A 22331-nucleotide genomic window follows, 5' to 3' on the forward strand; every position below is an offset into this window, starting at 1 on the left:
TCTTGCTAGCCCCTTTTGAATTAATTCTAAAACATGTTGGAGCATTTCTGAAAAGGCATCAGAATTATTTTAACAGTTATTTTCCTTTCCCTCATTCTGGCACTCCTATGTGTGTGTGATGTGTGTGTTTGTGTGTACGCATGTTCACATGTGTGTGTGCGCACACGTACGGCTGTGCTTATGTATGCAGAGGCTCTCAGCGTTTGGCAGGTGTCTTCTTCAATCACCTCCCAGTTTATGAACTGAGGCAGGGTCTCTCATTGGAGCCTAGAGCTCTCTGATTCCACTGGTCCACTGGCTTAGGGATCCTCTGTCCCTGCCCGCAGAGCTCCTGTGTGGGACTTCATCCCCCTTAGGTATTTATGTTCATACTTGTCCGGCAAGCGCTTTTTCCCCTAAGCCATCTTCTCAGCCCCAAAGATCACTTTCTTTAACAACCAGCAACCAGTTTAATACTGGAACCAGCAAGATGGCTCGGTGGGTCAGGCAACTGACAGCCCGACAGCCTGAGTTGGAGCCAGTACCACACAGTGGGAGTAGAAAACCAGCTCCAAAAAAGGATGTCTTCCACAAAAAAAAAAAAAGAAAAAGAAAACCAGCTCCTACAAGCTATACTCTGACCTCCACATGTGCCCTGTGGCTTGTGTGCCCAAACATATGAAATAAGTAAACAAATGTAATGGAAAACAGTTTGATATCTGAAACCTTACCCAGTTCTGGAGTAGAGACATTTCTGCCATATCTAGTCTGCATTTAAGGTTTCCAGTTTGTTTATTTGTTTGTTTGTTTCCGTTATTCTTGCAGTTGGGAACATAACTCAGTAGTGTGTTAAGGCCATACGTTTAAAAGGACTTAGCACCGCCTGTGCTGCCTCTACCAAAGAGCAAACAGCATGTGCCATTTTTAGAAGCCGTGGAGCATGAGTGGTCTGCAGGTCTGATATCTGCCTCCTGCCCTTTAAACAGTTATTTCAAGACTGGGTGTGGTGGTGAACACCTTTATCCCAGTGAGTTCAAGACTGGCCTGGTTTACAGTGTAAGTTCCAAGGCAGCCAGGGCTACACAGAGAAACCCTGTTTTAAACAAACAAACCAATACAACTTATGTCAGAATTCACAGTCACAAGCTTTGTGTGAAACGGAAGTGGGTTCCAGGAAGGACTGAGAAGTACATTTCCCTTCAGGTTTGCTATCTCAACACGGAGATTCATATTTTCATTTTGATTTTATTATCTTTCCTTGTATTAGAATTGAACCCAGAGTGACACACATACTAGGCATATATTCTATGACTGAACTACATCCACGGCCTGGCAATTAATAACTTTTAAGTTATAAATATATCACATACTATTATAAGAAATTTATTTATATGAAATTATTTTTGTAACAGTGGTTTAAATACACCTAAATAAATACACGAAAGTATAAAAAATTTACCATTGCAAAAAAAATATAAAACAAAAAAAGAGAAAATGAGTTCGAGGCCAGCCTAGTCTACAGAGTGAGTTCCAGGACAGCCAAGGCTACACAGAGAAACCCTGTCTCGAAAAACCAAAGAGAGAGAGAGAGAGAGAGAGAGAGAGAGAGAGAGAGAGAGAGAGAGACTTAACTTCTCTATGTAAACATCACAAAATAAATTTTTACAGTTTCAAAAAATAAGTTATTTAATTTTATGTAGGTCAGAAGACACAATTTAACTAAGAAAAAACTAATACTACCCTTAGCCTTTTCAAGTTAATTCAAAGAGATAAGGGTTTGATCTATGGTTGAGAGGGGAAAAAAATCACCATAAGAAAGCTCATTTTACCCATAGCTCCTGGCCTCAAATATGCTCACATAGAACTTTGATGTCCACTAATACTTCTTAAAGACATTGGCTAAATGACCTACCTGATTTCACCAAGCACATGAAACTGATGAGAAAACATAGCCTCAGCATAAGGAACCTCAAGAGATCATGTGCCCCAAACACGAGGACGTGTCGCACTCCGCAGAGCCTGGCGTTCCCGCGTTCCCGCGTCCCACCCTGAAGTCTGGCTTTCTCCAAGCGAGTGAGTCCGTGACAACAGGAAGTCCCCGAGGGAGGTTCTGTGGCCCTGTTAGTCCTGTCAGGATCTTTGGCTCCTCCTCTTTGCAATAAAAGGTCTGGGACTTTCTGCTTGCACAATTTATGCATATGTTAATGTGTCATTTGCATTCGAAGGATGCCGAGTAAAAGGTTTCCTTCTTCGTGGGCGGTTTCCTAGCTGTTCGGCTTGGTGTGTTGAAATCAACCTCATTTGGAATCCTTTTCCTTTATGAATGAATCCCGGATGACAAATCCGGGTCAGTATTCCCCTGTCGCCACTGTGTATACAAAGCCACGTTCATGTTAACTCCAGCGTCTCCACAGAGCTGTCTTTAGACTTTTATTAAGAACATTTCATTAAGTTCGGCTATACAGCCTAATTTACGAATCTACCTATGCTTCAGAGTTGTGCTTAGCTTGCTTACTTCTCATCCAGAGTCCTTGTCTCCCTCATAACTGAGTTTTTATTTTTGCATTTTATTTATTGAGTGTGGCAGGTGAGTGTGGGTTGCAGTCCCTGTCCTTCTGTGCATGGTCTTGGAGTCAGGCCTTGGAGTCAGGCCCGCTGTGCAATCTCACCCATCCAGTTGTCTTCTTAAAGGGGAAGAACACATCTACATCTTTCCAACCTTTCTAAGGCCTACACTAGAAGTAACCAATCCTGCTGCTCTATGAGGTTATTGTGGGTGACGGTACTTTGGCAGTAAAGAGTGTACCTAGCCAAGTTGGAAAGGCAGGTCACTAATGATACACTGCAAAGTGATGTAACCTTCTTCGTAGTGAAAATTCCCCTAACCATAAGTTTCTGGGTATTTGATAACCTTAAAAATACTAAGGACAAAACCTAACAACAAAAAACCCACATTTTCACTCAAACATCAGGCATAAGCCATTCATTAGTCATTTAGCGTTGTCGAGGTGCCTGTGTGAAGTGCTTCTTGACAGAGGTATGTGGCCTCAATAAATAAAACATTTATGTTCTGTGTGTCTCAACTTTCTCAATCATGAAATGCAGATAAGATCTCTTGACTCACGGGGTTATGCAGACTAAATGAGGTATGGGAGCTGAAGTCTTAAGCACTATGCCTGCTGCCAAAGTAATTGCTCCTGCCTCTTGCTAACTCCAGGTACTATCTTCCAGGTCACACAGCTGACCCTGTCCCCACCCCTCTGAAGACTTGCTATAGAACTGAGAAGGGGAGCCTGGCAGTGGTGGGAGGCCAGCCTGGTCTACAAAGTGAGTTCCAGGACAGCCAGGGCTATACAGAGAAACCCCGTGTCTTGAAAAACCAAACCAAACCAAACCAAAACAACAACAACAACAAAAAAAAAACAACTGAGAAGGGGGCTTCAGGAGGAACTTGAGGAATGGGGGTCTCCTAGACCTTTTGAGAACTGTAGTGGGCTTTGCTTTTCTGTCCTGTCGGGAAATGAATTAAGGAAATGTAAACAGGAAACCCAAATCAACCCGTTTTTCTGCTTTGCACTTGCTCTAAGTCTCGCTCCTTTGAAAACAAGGGCTCTGCAGAACAGAGAGTTGTTCTGTCTCTTTAATGAACCTGCCCTGGAATGTGCCGCTCCCTGCTGGGTCAGTGTACCCACCTGATAAGTATTTGTTGAGTTCCCATCAGTCTAAAGTGCTTATCTGGACCTAGCCAATGTACTTTAGGGGTGAAACTATCCGATCCTCAGGTATAGGAATAAGGGTCACTCTGCAGGGTGGTCTTCTAGATGTTATTAACGGTTAGAGCACAGAAGTTCCCCTAACTTCATGGCTGGGTGCCATGTTTTCATTCCAGCATTAAATGCAGCAGAGAAGCAATGGAGGAATCCATTCTTTCTCTTTTAGAGGAGTAAGAAATATTGACAGTGTAATAACAAATACCAACTGTGCAATAGGAAAACAAAACCCTCCAAAGGTGGGGGAGAAGAGGAAAGTGTAGATGTGAGTCAGCACAGGACTCTTATCTGTTTAGTGGGTGGAGATGAGATCCAGGACCTTGGGCTAAGCAGTTGCTCTACCACCAGGCTGCCTCCCCAGCCCTGGGAGGGATCCTTCAATGGAGGAATACTTCTGTACTTTAATTTGGTGGTGTCCATAAAAATCCATGCAGTGAGATTACAGAGAAACAAACACACACACACACACACACACACACACACACGTGCATGTGGTGCTGACAGAGTCTCTGGGTTGTACCAATGTCTACTATTTTCTGGTTTTGGTAGAATGTTACTACTTACATAAGATGTTGCGCTGATGGGAAACTGGGTGTGTACACACAAGGACCTTCTTCTACTGCTTTTGCAATGTCTTGCCAACCAATAATTATTTCAAAGTAAAATGTGTTTTTAAAACTTACAAAAATGGGTCAACTCTTACAGTCACTGAAAGAGCATGAATTTAAAGGAATTCTGAGGAAGCCCCCGTCTTCTTCTCCATCAGCTAATCAAGAAGCTCTCAATCTCTATGTCCCTATTAAGGGATAATTCACAAATGTCACTATTGTCCTCAGCCCAGCCTTTTACCATCACCATCTTTATTTAGTGTAGTTTTCTCATACAGAGCCTCACCTGGTTTTGAACTTGTAGGCAATGAACTTCCTATACTCCCGCCTCAGGCTCCCAATTGCTGGGACTCTCTCTCTCTCTCTCTCTCTCTCTCTCTCTCTCTCTCTCTCTCTCTCTCTCTGTGAATCACCACAGCTGCCTCTCCAGCCTACAGTGAAGGAACTGGGGAAAGGTAGTTTGATTATTCGACAGCCAGGAGGGTGACTCGTGTCCCGGCCAAGTGGCCGTATGACTCACTGTAACGCTCTTGCCAACCTGCTGTCTCTCACTTGGAATACAAGTTCAGAAAGATGAGTCAGTTTCCTCGACTCATCCAACAGAGAGGTTAGATTTATACTCCCCAAACTACGCCTTTCTTCCCTCTTGCCCTCCCTCCCTTCCTTTCTTCTTTTTTCTCCTCCTCTTCCCCACATTCCTTAACAAGCAGATGACCTGACTGAAACTCACAGTGGAAGAAGAGAACTCCTAAAAGCTGTCCTTTGACCTCCACATGCATGGGTGCAAATAATAATAATAATAATAATAATAATAATGACAATAATAAAGTAATGATAAAATGCTTTAAAGTTCAAGTTCAAGTCTCCAGTCCCCATGTTAAAAGTCAGAGGTGCGTAGAGTCACACACCTGTAAAACCAAAGTTGTGGGCAGAGACAAATGAATAGGAAGAAAAGATAGCAGACTTCTGAGCAAATAGGAAGAAAAGGTAGATGAATCGGATGAATAGGAAGAAAAGTAGCAGACTCCATGAGATACTTTGTCTTGAAGGAATAAGGCAAGGAGCATGTCCTCCTCTGACCCAGAGGACACTTGTGCACACATACAACACAATCACACAGTTTTACACACACACACACACACACACACACACACACACACACACACAGCAGGCCTCATAATATCAACCACAAAGAAAGCTGACCATTGTTTCTAGACATGATGGTTACAACAGGAGGACAATTTGAGGTCAGGATCACTCTGAATCCCCAGCCCAGACAGCACAGGGAGTGAAGAATCTTACTTCATTGGAGGTTGGGGGACTAATGTTTTTTTTTTTTTTTTCATGATATCAAATTATATGTTTAGAAAGCATGGATTCCAGCCAGGCAGTGGTGGCACACATCTTTAGTCCCAGCACTTGAGAGGCAGAGGCAAGCAGATCTCTGAGTTTGGGGCTAGCCTGATCTACATAGTGAGTTCTAGGACAACCAGGGCTACACTTAAAAAACCCTGTCTCAAACAAAACAAAACAACAATAACAACAACAAAAAACAAAACCACACCAAACCAACCAAACAAACAGAAAAGCATGAGAGTGTAGTAATTAAAATTGGCCAAGTGTCATGGTGCATACCTTTAACCCCTGTGGCATGAGGATCCGGAGTTTGAAGTTAGCCAAGGCTATACAGAGAGACACAGTCTCAAAAACAAAACAAATACACAGACGCAGGGCATACCCTGGACTTGAATAGTCATGGAATGTTACAGAAACCTAGGGATGTAAAATCAAACAGGGCAACAGCAAACTGCTTTGTCCTGTTAAAAGTTCTAAAACAAACACAATTTAATAAGGTCTGAGGGACGGCCAGCATCTGACGAATTCTCTTTTGGTACCATGGACTTTAGAGTCATTTGGATCTTGACTTGTTATGTCAAAATTGAATGCAAGGAGTAAAGAAACCAAAATGGCTGCTCTGTGTATGGAAAAGGGGAAAGTTTATTCTAAACTGCCACAGCTATCTTCTCAGGAAAACAGAGAGAAGCAAGAGGGGCAAAATCTCCAGGGTTATAAGAAAAATGGGAACATGCTAGCTGGGGTGTGGAGGCTTTGAAGTGTATACAGGTTACTGTGGGTAACCTGGGGCTGAAGGAGCCTGGAGGCCAGCATGGAGATTGGTATCCTGAGAGGCACCACAGGCATGTGTTAGGAATGGTGGAGTCTTATGTCCCTTCTGCTGGAGATAGGGGAATGGCTCCTTTAGGCTACTGAGAACCAGTTTCACAAGTTTCTGAGGAAGGCTGGTTTTTAATCCAGAAATACGACTATAGTCCAGGACTGCCTTTCAGAAATTGGAGGGATGGAGTTTCCTTTAGACCTATTTTAGTTTTGTAGAATCTAGAATTGTCATTCAACGATCTCCATGGATACCTGAGGCAGGTGCAGTACTGTCAATGTAAGCAGCAACACTGTGGAAGAGTTCCACAGTGTGGAAGGTCAGCCCTGTGACCTACTAACTAGGTCATCATTTGGAATGGTTAAGAGCCATCTGGGCTCATGCAGCCTTGGTCCACAGGATATTCTCTGAGAGAAATCTTCTCTTCACTGTCCTTGGTTTCAATGTTGTCTAGCCACCAAAGTGTGTACCTGTATCTGTATGTGTGCACATCTCTCTGTGTGTCTCTCTGTCTTTGTCTCTCTCCTGTGAGAGTATGTGTATGTGTGTACATCTCTCTCTCTGTCCCTGTCTCTGTTTCTCTCTCTGTCTCTGTCTCTGTCTCTGTGTGTGTGTGTGTGTGTGTGTGTGTGTGTGTGTGTTTGTGTGTACACTCTTGATATAGAGTTGCTATGTAGCTCAGACTGACTTGGGAACCAAGTATTTTGTCTTAGGGTTCTGAGATCTGGAATCCCAAGCATGCACTGCCATATCTACCTTCAGATCTATATTTTAAATCAAACCACCCTGAAAACATCTAAATTTCATGGAAAAGCCAACCACTTAATAACTTGTTTTTATATTTTGTTATTGTGGTGTACATGAGTTTATGCCAATTTCATAATGATAACAGACACTGTTTTAGCAATGATTCTAGAATAATATTCTATGTGCAGAATTATGATCTGGGTCTCTGTGTGACCTCTGGCATTTGTTTTGTGTGATTACCATGTGCTGAGCCTGGGTGAGGTCCTAGATTAAGGTGATGATTTAGGACATGAGCACCCAAACATGCCAGGTCCCAGAGACATTCCCTGTCTGGATGGTGTCTCATGCCTGCAGGCTGGAGAGATGGTTCAGAGGATACGGACACTTTTTGCCCTTCCAGAAGAGAGAGGTTCAAGCCCCAGTAGCCATCAGGTGGCTTTCAATCTATAACTGCAGTTCCAGGGAATCTGACCCCCTCTCTTGGCCTCTGCTGGCACCTACATGCACGTGCACAAACACAACACACAAGCAAACAGAGAAATGCATATAATCTCAGAAGTAAAATAAACCTTAAAAACATGCGGGCTGAAGAGGTGGCTCACTGGTTAGAGGCACTGACTGCTCTTCCAGAGGCCCCAGGTTGGGTTACCAGTGCTTATGTGGTGTTCACATAAGCTAAAAGTGCTCACAACCATCTATGACTCCAGATCCAGAGAATCCAATGCCCTCCTCTGGGTGCTGCAGGCACTGTATGCACAGAATGTGCAAACAAACTCCCACCCTCAGCTGCCCTGAGCAGCCTGCTATCCTTGCTGAACCCCCCATTCTGCTACCTCTCAGCCCACTTTCATCAGACCTGCTGAGCCAGAACCATAAATCCCCATCAGAGGCCCACCACACCTGGCCCCCCTCCCAGTACCTACTACAACAGGAACATTCAGGAACTAAAGCCATCCAGAAGGTTAAAGGCCCTCAAAAGAACACAATCAACAAAAGCTAGGGCAACATGACACCTCCAAAGCACAGCTCCCCGTAGCTGTCCAGCAGTCATGGATGAACTGTGTACCTGAAAGGGAGGCTAGAAATGAAAAAGGGAAGGTGGGCAAGAGAAGGATGAAGTCAAGACAAAGGTTTCTGATCAAGGCTCAAAGTTTAATATTCAGTTCTGCGTTTATATAGGGAAAACCCACAGACCCACCCTTTGTTTCAGCTGGATTATGCTGCAAAGCAAGCTCAGTGGGAAGTCTGCTCCTGTAGGAGATTGCAGATGCAGCAAGGTGGAAGACTCCACCTATGTCAGCAGAAGACCAACTGTGGCAAACACTTAAGGTCTATTTAGTCTGCTCAAGGCTGGGGGAAGGGCACAGCTACCCCAGTACAGCAAACCTTGGATATCCTAACACAAGCAAAGCACAAGAAAATGACCTTAAATCCAATCTTATAAAGATGATCGAGGCTTTTAAAGAGGAACAAATAAATTCCTTAAAGACATACAGGAAAATACAAACAAACAGGTGAAGGAAATAAATAAAACTATGCAAGACCTGAAAGTGGAAATAGAAGCGATAAAGAAAACACAAACTGGGGGAATGCTGGAGATGGAAAACCTAGGGAAGAAAACAGGAACAGCAGATGCAAGCATCACCAACAGAAAACAGGAGATGGAAGAGAGACTCAGGGTGGTACATGCCTCTAGTTCCAGCACTAGGGAGGCAGAGGCAGGTGGATTTCTGAGTTCGAGGCCAGCCTGGTCTACAGAGTTCCAGGACAGCTAGGGCTACAGAAAGAAACCTTGTCTCAAAAAACCGAAATTAATAATAATAATAATAAATTTAAAAAGGGAGACTCAGGCATAGAAGAGACAATAGAATAAATTAATGCATCAGTCAAAGAAAATGTTAAATCTAAAAATTTCCTGCCAGGCAGTGGTGGCACACACCTTTAATCCCTGCACTTGGGAGGCAGAAGCAGGCAGATTTCAGAGTTTGAGGCCAGCCTGGTCTACAGAGTGAATTCCAAGACAGCCAGGGCTACACAGAGAAACCCTGTCTTGAAAAACCAAAATAAAATAAAATAAAATAAAATAAAATAAAATAAAATAAAAATTTCCTGACACAAAACATCCAGGAAATCAGGGATACCATGAAAAGACCTAACCTACGGGCACCAGGAACAGAAGAAGGTGAAGAGACCCTTTGCTGGTCTATTAGCTTCTTGTATTTCTACAAGCATCTCTTTTTTTAGGTTAGGAAAGTTTTCTCCTATGATTTTTTTTTTTTTTTTTTTGGAAAATATTTTCTGGTCCTTGGAGCTTATTGGTATCAGGACCTCTGAAACCTGTGACATTACATAGGTCTGCGGCATCAGCCAACCATATTCCCAGAATCCACTTGGCTCACCTCTTACCTTTTCCTGTGCTTCGTCATCACCTATATATATATATATATATATATAAAGGGCCCTCTGATCTCTCTCTCTTTCTCTGTCTCTCTCTGTCTCTGTCTCTCTCCCACTTCTCTTTCTGCCACCACCTTGCCTCTCTCTCCCAATAAACCTCATGTGAAACTGTTTGACCTGGTGTAGTCCTTCTGAAGCCACACAGCATACAAGATCATAACAGAGCTGGGACTAACTAAGCAAGTGAAAGACCTCTATGTCAAGAACTTCAAGTTGCTGAAAAAAGAAACTGAGCTAGATATCAGAAGACAGAAACATCCCCCATGCTCATGGATTGGTAGGAATTACATAGTGGAAATGGTCATCTTATCAAAAGCAATTTACAGATTCAATGCAATTCCCATCAAAATTCCAACAAAAGTCTTTACAGACCTTGACAGAGCAATTCTCAACTTCATATGGAAAAAAAAACCCACAATAACTAAAATATTCCTGAACAATAAAAGAACTTCTGGAGGTATCACGATCGATCCCTGACCTTAAGCTGTACTACAGAACAATAGTATGGGGCTGGTGAGATGGCTCAGTGGGTAAGAGCACCCGGCTGCTCTTCCAAAGGTTCGAAGTTCAAATCCCAGCAACCACAAGGTGGCTCACAACCACCCGTAATGAGATCTGATGCCCTCTTCTGGTGCGTCTGAGGACAGCTACAGTGTACTTACATTAAATAAATAAATTAATTAATTAAAACAATAGTAATAAAAACTTCATTGTATTGGTATAGGAACTGTCAGATCGATCAACCGAACTGAATTGAAGACCCTGAAATAAACCCATATACCTATGGATGCTTGATTTTTGACAAAGAAGCCAAAAACCATACATTGAAAAACAGAAAGCACCTCCAACAAATGGTGCTGATCTAACTGGATGTCTGCATGTAGAAAAATGCAAATAGATCCATATTTATCACCCTGTACAAAACTCAAGCCCAAGTGGATCAAGACCTCAACATAAAACTGGACACACTAAATCTAATAGAAGGGAAAGTGGTGAATAGCCTTAAGCTCATTAGTACAGGAGACAAGTTCCTGAATAGAACACCAATGGCTCAGGCACTGAGATTAACAATTAATAAATGGGTCCTCATGTAACTGCAAATCTTCTGTAAGGCAAAAGATACTGTCAATAAGACAAAAAGGCCACCTAGAGATTGGGAAAGGATCTTCGCCAACCCTACATCTGACAGATTTATAAAGATTTATAAAGAACTCAAGAAGTTAAATACCAACAACCCAAATAACCCAATAAAAAACTGGGACACAGCTAAACAGAGATTTCTCAACAGAGGAATCTTAAATGGCCAAGAAGCACTTAAAGAAATGTTCAACATCCTTAGTCATCAGGGAAATGCAAATCAAAACAACTCTGTGATCCCATCTTACACTGGTCAGAATAGGTAAAATCAAAAATTCAAGTGGAAGCCCATGCTGTTAAGGGTGTGGAGCAAGGGGAACACTCCTCCATTGCTGGAGGGAGTGCGACCACTTTGGAAACCAATTTGGCAGTTTCTTAGACAACTGGGAATGGTTCTACCAGAAGATCCAGCTGTACCACTCCAGGGTGTATTCCCCAAAGGATGCCCCACTATACCACAGGGACTCTTGCTCCACTATGTTCATAGCAGCTTTATTTGTAATAACTAGAAACTAAAAACAACCTAGATGTCCCTCAACTGAAGAATGGATAAAGAAAATGTGGTACATCTACACAATGGAATCCTAATCAGCTATTAAAAACAAAGACATCATGAATTTTGCAGGCAAATGGATGGAATTTGAGAATATCATTCTCAGTCAGGTAACCCAAACCCAAGAGGACGTGTATAGTAAGTATATAATCACTTATAAGTGGATATTACCCATAACATACAGTTATCCATGCTACACTCCACAGACTCAAAGAAGCTAAACACGAAAGAAGGCCCAAGTGAGGAAGCTTGAATCTCTCTTAGAAAGGGGAGTAAAACAGTCATAGGAGGCAGACAGAGGAAGGGTACTGGGGGGGGGGGAGGCAAAGGGGAAGAGGAAGTTTCAGGATCAAGTTTGGGGAGGGACAGGAGAGATGGACAGACGGCCATGAGAATAAATGGAAATCTGCAGCTGACAGGGGTTGGTGGGGAGGTGGTTTCCATCGCCAGGATGTCAGAGACCTGGGATAGGGAAGATTCCCAAGAAATGCAGGGGCAGGGGATGGAGCAGGGACTAAGGGAATGGCCAACCCATAACCAGCCCAATTAGAGATCAACTCCATGGGTGTATTGGCTAGTTTTGTGTCAACTTGACACAGCTGGAGTTATCACAGAAAAAGTAGCTTCAGTTGAGGAAATGCCTCCATGAGATCCAACTATAAGGCATTTTCTCAATTAGTGATCAAAGGGGAAAGGCCCCTTGTGGGTGGGACCATCCCTGGGCTGGTAATCTTGGTTCTATAAGAGAGCAGGCTGAGCAAGCCAGGGAAAACAAGCCAGTAAAGAACATCCCTCCATGGCCTCTGCATCAGCTCCTGCTTCTTGACCTGCTTGAGTTCTAGTCCTGACTTCCTTGGTGATGGACAGCAGTATGGAAGTGTAAGCCGAATAAACCCTTTCCTCCCCAACTTGTTTCTTGGTCATGATGTTTGTGCAGGAATAGAAACCCTGACTAAGACAATGGGCAAGCACCAATCCCTGACACTATTAATGATACTCTGTTATGCTTGCAGATACAAGTGGAACATGGCTGTATTCTGAGAGGCTCCACCCAGCAGCTGACTCAGACAGCTGTAGAGACCCACAGCCAAACAATGGATGGAGCTTGGAGACTCTTATGGAAGAGTTGGGGGAAGGATTGAGGTCCCCAAAGGGGATAGGAACTCCACCAGAAGACCAACAGAGTCAACTAACCTGAATCTTAGGGGCTCTCAGAGACCGAACCACCAACCAAAGAGCATACACTGGCTGAAACTAAACCCCCATATATGAAGGGGATGGGCAGTTTGGTCTTCATGTGGGTCTTGAACAACTGGAGTGAGGGCCGTCTCTAAAGCTGTTACCTGTCTGTGGAATCCATTCTCCTAAGTCAGCTGTCTTGTCTGGCCCCAGTAGGAGAAGCCCCTAGTTCTGCAAAGACTTGATGTGCCAGGGTTGCAGGGGACATCCAGGGGGATCTCCACCCTCTCAGAGGATAAGGGTGGGGGTGGGGGACTGTAGAGGGATATTGGTGATCATAATGTAAAGTGAATTTAAAAAAAACCCTAAAAGTACCTGTTCAAACTTCCTTTCTAAAATTATACTTTTAATAGCTTGTAAACTAATAGATTTTCATAGGGTTTTTCCTGCACACTGAGTTTGGGCTAACAACCTCCCCCCCCCCTTTAGCCCCTGGTGCATTCCCTCTCTCCTTTCATGTCACCTGTGTTGTCCCCTCGTTGAAATGTTCTTCTAGAGCTGGAAGACCCTATGCTGCACTTTGGTGAAGCCTTCTGCCCACCTTTCATTTATCCAGCTCCCACCCCCTTTATGCTTGAATCTCTGCCCTCCCCCCGCAGGCACCCCCTTTTTTACCTACATTTTTTTTAATATATCTTTTACCTATGTTTGACTGTTCTCTCTCCCTAATTCTTCACTCCCCAGTAGCTCATTCTAGTTTTCTGTCTTCCACCATACTCTTAAGTTAAACATACAAAACAGGATTAGAAACACGGATCCACACGAGAGAAATTTGGCATTTGTCTTTATGTGCCTCCGTGACCTCACTCAGTATAATTTTTTTCCAGCTCTCCCCATTTACCTGAAAATTTCATCATTTTGTTTTTCTTTACCTATGAGCAATATTCCATTGTGAATATGTATCACATTTCCCTTATCTATTTTCAGGTGATGGACACCTAGGTTGTTTCTATTTCCTAGCTATTGTGGGATTAGTACAGTGATACTGGGGTGTCTTGGAAAACAACATGATCTTTCTTGGGGAGGTTGGGTCCTAAAACACGATCATCACCACAACCACTATGGGCCAGTGACTTTCAGGTTCCTATCTCATAAATTCCAAGTGTGAAGTTCATGTACCACAAAAGGTGAGTTTGGAGAGAACTTTACTATAGATTCCTAGGTATGAAGGTGGTGCCCTCCCTTCCCTCACCCCCTAAACCTGTGGCAGTCTGGAGAACTGGCCCTGAGGTCATGAGGGTGAGCTAGCCCTGTCCCTCCCTACTATAGCACCTTGGCAAATGGGCCCTGTATCTTGCCTGGGCAGCACAAAGGAGCTGGCCCTATTGGCAAAGGCACCCTATATGAGTGGGAGAGCTGGCCAGGTCCTCACAGACTACAGCACCTTGGAGAGCAGACTCCAAATCTTGACTGGGCACATTGGAGGTTTGGGTCCTGGGAGAGAGGAGGAGAAATGAGCCTGCCTCCTGCAGATAACAACATTGGGTGGGCTAGCTGGAGCAATGCCAGAGAGGGAGCTCACTCTGTGGTGTGAAGAGGGAGAGCCAGCGTGCTGAGCAGTTCAACTACCACCCATTCAGCTGCCTCTGCTTCACCTGCTCGAACCACTTGCCTCTCCTTGCCTAATTCTCATGACCATCATAGCAGGGAACATGTCAGCAGAAAGGCATAGTGCTGGATCAGTAGTTGACAGCTCACATCTGAGGACCAGATAGACCCTCAATGCCCCAGTGTGTGCATTAGGCAGGTAATTTTCATTAGGCATATGGCCTTATACACCCAACAGGATTCTGGTTATCCTAGAACTCATTTCGTAGACCAGGCTGGCCTCTAATTCACAGAGATCCACCTATCTCTACCTCCCAAGTGCCAGCATTAAAGGCATGTGCCACTATGCCCAGCAGTGACTTTTTTGTTTTTGTTTTTTGAGACAGGGTTTCTCTGTGTAGCCCTGGATGTCCTGGAACTCAGTCTGTAGACCAGGCTGGCCTTGAACTCAGAAATCTGCCTGCCTCTGCCTCCCAAGTGCTGGGATTAAAGGCATGTGCCACCACCGCCTGGCTTTGAGACTGTTTTTAATACTTCAAGGGACTGCACTCCCAGACATTATGCTTAAGTCCATAGGAGATATTATTTAGACATTTATTTCTAATGGTTTTCCTTTAATCCCAGCACTCGGGAGGCAGAGGCAGGCAGATTTCTGAGTTTGAGGTCAGCCTGGTCTACAAAGTGAGTTCCAGGACAGCCAGAGCTGTACAGAGAAACCCTGTCTCGAAAAACAAGAAAGAGAGAGAAAAGAAAAGAAAAGAGAAGAGAAGAGAAGAAGAGAAGAGAAGAGAAAAGAAAAGAAAAGAAAAGAAAAGAAAAGAAAAGAAAAGAAAAGAAAAGAAAAGAAAAAAGAAAAGTGTATACATTACCAGAGAGGATAGTGAGAATTGATTGCTACCTGAGAGCTGAGGGGAAGAGACAAGCTGATTAGAAAAGGCCACAGGAATCATTCAGTCCTTGTTTCTCGGAAGCTTTTCCTTAGAAGTCGTGTCCGTCTGCCCTACTCACTCCCCAGCATCTGGTTTAACTTTCTCTAGCTCCATTGCGCATTACAATCATTTATCACATAAGCAGGTGACCTTGTATCCTAATTTATAAGTATCTATGAAAATGTCTCTCCCGGTAAACTTGACCTTATGCGTGCGGAATGAGCCCTAATAGTTAGACTGGCTCGAATGCTAGTGGTTAGCTCCATTTTCTTAGGCACATGGTTTAATTGCTATTTAATTGGCTTTTATGACATTCCTAAAATTCCCCACTGTGTCCGGTTGCTGTGAACGTGACGGCAATCCGGGTAAAGTATGAGACCAATATATATACAAAATAAAGCGCAAAACGTTACATACTCATTAACCTGACCTATTTTCCACCCTGCGCATTCTTTTACAGAACCCTCCACTGTCCGGTTGCTTGGGTAGCTCTCCCGGCCCAGCAGCGATACACGTGGTTTGAGTCTGTGGGCCTTGTCCCGAGATCGACTCCTGACTGGCTCTGCCATAGAGAAAGCCCCGCCCTTCGGTCTGCCAGTCAGACCCGCGCAAGAGCCCGCTCTCCCCGTCCGGCTTCCTGTTGCTAGGCTTACAAGGAGCAGGCCCAGGCTGCGCATGCTCAGACTCCGGAGGCCGCTTTCCCGTTGGGCGGAAGAAGATGACGTCAACGGCTTCTAGAGAGTCCTCCCCTAGCCCGGGGAACGTTAAATCTGTGGGCCCTCTGATGGCGTCACAAGCCCGCGCCTGATTCTGGCTACGGCCGAAGCGGCGAAGGCGGCAGCAGCAGCGGCGGCGGCGGCGGCGGCGGCGGCGACAGCTCTGGGGTTCGCGTCTCGGGGTGTGTCGGCCGCCGCTGCTGCTCAGGCCTGGAATGTACAGATGGCTGGCTAAGGTTCTCGGCACCATTCTTCGCTTGTGCGAGCGGCCCGCGCCCGGGGCCCGCGCCCTACTCAAGAGGCGGCGCTCCAGCAGGTAAGGTGGCCGCGCGCCGGTCGGGTCCCCTCCCCCGCGCTGGCGTTGGGCGCCGCGGGCCTGTGGGAACCGGCGACTACGGGACGGCGGAGGCCTGGGGAGAGTCCGTCCCTCTAGCTGCGAGCGGAAGGGGAACGGGAGGCCGGCGATGTGCTGCTCGCCGGATACGGCTCTAGTCGCCCGGTGTCGTCGCGGGCGGACAGCGCAGGAACGAGTCACTAGGTTAGGAGTTTGCCCGTAGTCGTTTGACTGCGAGTGCTGTTGTCTTCGCACCGAGGAACAGCAGTTGTCTTGTTCGACAGCAACTGTCGGGGTGTGTGTGTTGGGCTGCAGGGGAAGGGAATGGTCCTGTTCTTTAACATCCTTGTAAGAGGCAGAAAGTAATTACGTACCGCACTCTTGTAAGACTCGGTTAAAATTAGAAGGAAATGACAAATATTAGTACTTAGCATCTACTCCTTTATTTACTTTACAGTGTCTTCCCCTTTAAGAGTTTATCTAGAAAACAAAATACTCTGCAACTTCTATACTACCCCTAAGTGTCTCCCACTCTTTCATTCTCTCTCCCTTTCCTTCCTCTGCTATGTCTACTTCACTTATTATTATGATGATGGTGATTATTTTTGTTTCCAGGTCAAGAGAAGTGGACAAAAGATTGGATTAGGGGAAGTAAATCAAAATGATTCGTAGATGACTCCAGGAATGTAGGTCATTGGTGAAACTGGTTGTTCGCTAAACTGTAGCATGTAGTCCCGAGATACATGGCTTCTACAGTTCCATGGGGTTCAGATAAGAATCGGTTAAGATGTTATAAAGTTCTCAAACGGATGCTTATGTAAGAACAGTTTATTCTCCCCCAGCTGGATCTGGTGCACAATGAAACTGCATATTTATCGAACAGGGACTGGTGATCGCCTCACATTTTCAGTCCCTCAGAGTCAGCAGTATGCCGACCCAAACCTGAGTGTGGATGTGTCCTGGCCAGCCTTGTCTTCTAGCTGCTTACTGTTCTTTACTACATTCGGGGGCTCGTGGGTTGTTTTGTTTTGTTTTGTTTTTTGAGACAGGGTTTCTCTGTATAGCCCTGGCTGTCCTGGAACTCACTTTGTAGACCAGGCTGGCCTCGAACTAAGAAAACCGCCTGCCTCTGCCTCCCGATTAAAGGCGTGTGCCACCGTGCCCGGCTCGGGGGCTGGTGTCTTAAAAGATACTTCGTTCTAGGAACTAGAGCTGTGCCTTAGGGGCAGTGTGCTTGTCTGTCATGCCTGTCCTGTCTTCAATCCCCAGCCCTAGGGTATAGGGGTCGGGAGACATTTAAGCAACACCATTGCCAACTCCCAACTACTACCTTATCTCTTAAGGCTTGCTTGAAATTAAAAAAAAAAAAAGTCTGTCTTTAGGGTCAGTGTCCCAAAACCAAATGATGTGTTGGTTTAATTTGACCAGATTAAACATCATTATGTAGTAGGGAGTGTTGAGTCTTTCCTAAGGTCTAGAAATGGGATTCTGCTTTGCACCTTGCATCGCATTTTACGACTGCATGGGGCACAAGAGAAGGAAGGTTGTGTGGTATGGAGCTGTTGTTTTGGTGTTAGGTAAAGAAACCACGGTCTTTTACATGCTAAACACATGCCCTACAACTGAGTCACACCTCCAGCGCTGAGTAAGTTTATTTGTAGAAATGCACGTATGACCTATATACATCCATCTTCTCCTTTCTTTGCAGCACTCTGTTTTCTACTGCAGTGGACACTGATGAGATCCCAGCCAAAAGACCAAGATTAGGTACTACATCTTTGAAAATTAATTTGTTTTAGTAGGAAAAATACATGCATGGAACAAAACTCAAAAGGTAAAAAGTCCAGACAATGAGAAGTTTCCTCTTTCCTGCCCTTTCTCTACGCCTTGTCTTTCCTAGAGGTGACTATTTTCAGATATGTGTGTTGAATGTGTGTTTATAGTTCTAAGGTCTCCTGTAGTAAAGGTAATTTTTTTTTCCTGAGGAGGAAGCCAGTTCAAACTGATTGATCTGATTCATCTGGCTGACTGAACCCATATGCTTTGTCATCATAAATCTACTTTCTTGTATCTGGCTGGTAGACGAGAATAAAAGTAGATTAAAGGGCAAGGCACAGTAGAATACTATAGTATGTCCCTTATTTCAACAGCAGTCATGAATTTGGGTCTATTCCAAATGTGATGGTTAACTGTGGAACTTGTTGATATTTCATTTAAATCCAATAAATACTTACAGACTATGTCTTGATTTTACACAATTACAGAAAATAAAAAATGAATACTAGGCCTTTATACAAGTATCTTTTAATTATTTAAGGAAAAAAGCAAGCTATTTTTTAAAAATAAATATGAATAAATAATGGTTTGTATGTGAATGTAGTAAGATACATAAAACAACAGGACAAAACCAGCTGGTGATACCCAGGGCCTGGCTAACACAGCCTGTGGCTTAGCTACTGAGGATTTTGAGGCAGGTGAGTCACAAGTTCAAAGCCTGTTTAAACAATTTAATGAGACCCTGTTGTAAAGTAAAGTAAAAAGAGGAGTGAACTAGAGCTTAATGATTGTCTACACTGAACACTCAAAGGTTGCTTCCCAGCTCCAGAACAAAGCTTTGGTGACATTAGATAGAGAAGGATCCTGAGCTGGTTGTGTATGGAAATCTTCTGTCCTAAGGACCACCTCCAATCCTGTTGAATACAGAGTTAGATCTCCTTAGTGCAGATAGCATAAAGGAATCTAAATTGGAGATGAAGCTGGGTATAAGAGAGAATACTGTAGTAATATCTATAGAGTGCTGATCCTCCTGTAGTGATGTCAGTTGAGTACTGGAAATGTAGCTAGTTTCACTTAGAGAATTCAAGCTTTTTAAATGTAATTTATTTGTGTGTGAGGCTAGGCAATCCAGATTGGCCTCAATCCTTTCCCCTCAGTCTCCCAAGTTCTCAGAGTACAGGTGGGAGCCATCATACCCCAGTAAAGAGCTGAACTTGACTTTTCACTAATTTAAGGAGATCTGTAGGGATGTTCACCTGACTGCTGGCTTCTACAGTAGATAAACTCCAGGCAGCTTAGGGGGAGAAGGAAAAGCAGAGGTAAAGGGAAGGAAAGATGCCTCCTCAAAGCAGACCCATGACTCGATAGGCGACAGCCAGAGTCTCAGGGATACAAGGTAGTGTTAGCCTCTTAGATGAAGCAGGATTACCTCCCCCTGAAAAAAGAGTACATGAGATAATTTAACACAGTGTTAGGACACATCCTGGTGGGTTTTTTTTTTGTTTGTTTGTTTGTTTGTTTTAACAAGCTTTGTAGGAAAAATAAAACATTCCAATACTTTAGTAGCTGCTGTTACTACCTCTTGTCTTCTTGGGTCTATGGAGTAAACAACACATTTTCTCACTGTTTTGAGCCACTCCCCTTTCTAGAGAGTACTTACTTATCTTGTCTATATTGGAACTCTTGTTGCTTAAATCCACAGGCTATTTTTCTCTGAAGCAGACACTAGGTCTTTATAATACCTTCATCAGTGAATACAAAAGAAGATGTAGGTAACATAGATGTTCAGGAAGTGAGGAGGAGGAGGAGCACTGAGGCATGCCCCCCCCCACATTTGTTTATTTCTCGTTTGTTTATTTATTTGTTTTGTAATCTCTGGTACGAGGAAGCAGTGAGTTTGAGATGGTCCGGTGCTCTGGGACAGTAGAGGGATGGTGTCTTCTTGTCACAGATGCTCAAGAGCTGTGTGTTTTATCCTTCAGTCAGTCAAGATTTACCTGGGGCTTTGTGGATGGTGGTTTAAGGCAATCATTGTTACCTGCCTGGGACTGACGGGCAAACTAGTGAGTGAATGTGAGTGCTCACTTATGCCGGTGCATCTGTGAAGGAAGGCTCACTGTATGGACTCTACAAAACTCACTCCTCAAAAGCTGCTAGTTCATATCCCTTCTTGGGGAACCAGTTTGTGGTTTACCACAATAATAGCTGAATGCTTTTTTAGGAGCTCAGGTAGTTTGGCTAACACAAGTTCACACACCAGAATTCCTTTTATCACCAAAAAAAAAAAGTATTTATTATTAGTGTGTGTATGGTGCACATGTGTGAGTGGGGTTGTACTGTGACTTGTCTGTGGAAGTCAGAGGACAAGTCTGTGGAGTCCCTTCTCTCCATCCTCACATGGGTCTGAAGATCCATATGAAGTGCTGCCAGGCTTGAGTAGCAAGACTGTCATGCACTAACATCTTGATGGCCCAAAAACATTTTTATAGGTACATTTTAATCTTGGTGTTTGGAAATAAGACTTTATAAACAACTAAGATTCTTTTCAAAATAGTATTTTTTCTGAAAGTTTAGTGCTCTGCGTTTATAGTTGGTTGGTACTTTCTAGATTGCTTTATTCACCAAGTGAAGAACAGTCTCTACAATGCTGCGAGTTTATTTGGATTCCCGTTCCAGCTGACCACAAAACCCATGGTGTCTTCTGCTTGTAATGGAACACGGAATGTGGCCCCTTCTGGAGAGGTCAGTTGGGCTGGGACTTGATCACTAATCTTTTTTCTTGCCCTTTTTGGGTTTTTCATTCATTTGTGGTTTTGTTGTTTAATTCTATTTATTTATTTAGGAGACGGGGCCTCGTGCCTTATATATCTTTTTTGTGGCTTTGGTGGCTTGGGTTCTTGTTTGTTTGTTCATTTTTTGAGACATGGTCTCTTTACGTAGTCCTGCCTGGCCTGGAACTCACTTTGTAGACTAGGCTGGCCTTGAACTCAGAGATAAACCTGCCTCTGCCTTCTGAGTGCTGAGATTAAAGGTGTGCTGGGTGTGAGTCTTCTGTGTCTTGAGAATGAGTCTATTACTGAGTTATATCTCCAGCCCTACACACTGTGATGTTTGTTCTTAGTTTTTAAAAACTAAACGTTAGTAAAATACAATTTTAACAAATTCTCATAGTCTTTTGGGAAATTAACATATAGATTGATTTATTTCCAGAAATGATCATGCATTTATTAACTTGACATGAAGGTCAAGAAATTAAAGGTTAATAATTTAAATATTTCAAAAAACATTTATAAAGCATATTTGAGAGCCAGCCAGATAGCTCAGTGAGTAAAGAACCTTGCTGCTAAGGCTGATGAACTGAGTTCAGTCCCCAGGGCCCACACTGTAGAGAGAACTGATTCCTGCCGGATGGCCTCTGATCTCCAGACATGCACCAACACACGCACATTGGGGGAGGGGGACGCAGTAGTTGTTTAAATAGTGTTAGCTCACTCAGCTTGGTAGCATGCTCTTGTGATTAGTGTTCAGAAGACAGCTGCAGGAGAGCTGAGGTAGATGACTTAGAAATTCAAGACCATTGTGACAGCCTAGTTGACACCCTCACTTAAAAAGAAGGAAAAGCAAAGCCAGGTGCAGTGGCTAATGCCTGTAATCCTTAGCAGGCAGAGAAGAACCATTATGAAACTGAGACTAGCCTGACTACATAGTGAGTTCCAGGCCAGCCTGGGCTACAGTCAAATACTGTCTTAAAAACAGAAGAACAGAGTGGAATGTTGTAGAAATTATTTAATCCTGATCCAGGGTTTCTACCCTGCCTTTGACCATTTAGTTCCCAGATAAAAGACACACATAACCTTTATATTTATAATAAGCCTAAAACAGCACAAGAGCTGGGTAGATATTTACCCTCTATGCTGTTAGAATCTACTTTCCTATAGATAACCCCGAGTTATTACTTACTATGTTTCATCTGGGCTCCCCTACTTTAATTGGCCAGCCCTCAGGGCCACTTTTGTATAGCTCACCTAACCTATCTATGGTGGCTTCTCTCCCTCCTCCAGCTTCTTCTCCAAGAAACCTAACCACACCTATGTCTCTTCTGGCCAGCCATTGGCTGCTGGCATCTTTACAAATCGGAAATAACTTGGGGGCAGAGTCGCAGGTCTACATAGAGCCTCCAGGTCTTGGGGGCCACACTTAGCATTACAATAGATAGCAAGACCAATCCTCTACAGTGAAGTGAGGGCGTGGTCAGCCTGCTCTGCACAGCTTCCGCAGTGAAAAGGGAAACCTGTTTCTTACTTCCCTTATCTAAGTATTCATGGGAAATGTGTAATTACCTTTAACAGTGTTTTGTCCCTT

The 22331-nt window shown here is 43.9% G+C and overlaps 2 protein-coding genes across 8 annotated transcripts in view; one reads left to right on the plus strand and one right to left on the minus strand.

Annotated features, from left to right (window-relative positions):
• The window catches only part of Liph (lipase H), a 46697-nt gene extending 44586 nt beyond the window's left edge, over positions 1–2111 (minus strand). For 3 of the 4 annotated variants that reach the window (XM_021185116.2, XM_021185115.1, XM_021185114.1), the window contains exon 1: positions 1892–2105. In XM_021185116.2, the coding sequence (XP_021040775.1) occupies positions 1892–1940 (49 nt within the window). In that variant the 5' untranslated portion in view covers positions 1941–2105. Of the gene's footprint in view, positions 1–1891 lie in introns of all 4 variants that reach the window. The other variant, XM_021185117.1, reaches the window with a different exon arrangement.
• Positions 2112–15943: 13832 nt separating this feature from the next.
• Positions 15944–22331, plus strand: part of Senp2 (SUMO specific peptidase 2) — a 37516-nt gene continuing 31128 nt past the window's right edge. Inside the window, exons 1-4 of one of the 4 annotated variants that reach the window (XM_021184856.1) lie at positions 16117–16175; positions 16809–16879; positions 17902–17960; positions 20578–20711. In XM_021184856.1, coding sequence (XP_021040515.1) covers positions 16866–16879; positions 17902–17960; positions 20578–20711 — 207 coding nt within the window. In that variant the 5' untranslated portion in view covers positions 16117–16175; positions 16809–16865. Of the gene's footprint in view, positions 16176–16215; positions 16398–16808; positions 16880–17901; positions 17961–20577; positions 20712–22331 lie in introns of those variants that run through there. The other 3 variants (XM_021184855.1, XM_021184853.2, XM_021184854.2) reach the window with 3 other exon arrangements.

Source organism: Mus caroli, chromosome 16 (genome assembly GCF_900094665.2).
Source record: "Mus caroli chromosome 16, CAROLI_EIJ_v1.1, whole genome shotgun sequence".
Classification (NCBI taxonomy): Eukaryota; Metazoa; Chordata; class Mammalia; order Rodentia; family Muridae; genus Mus; species Mus caroli.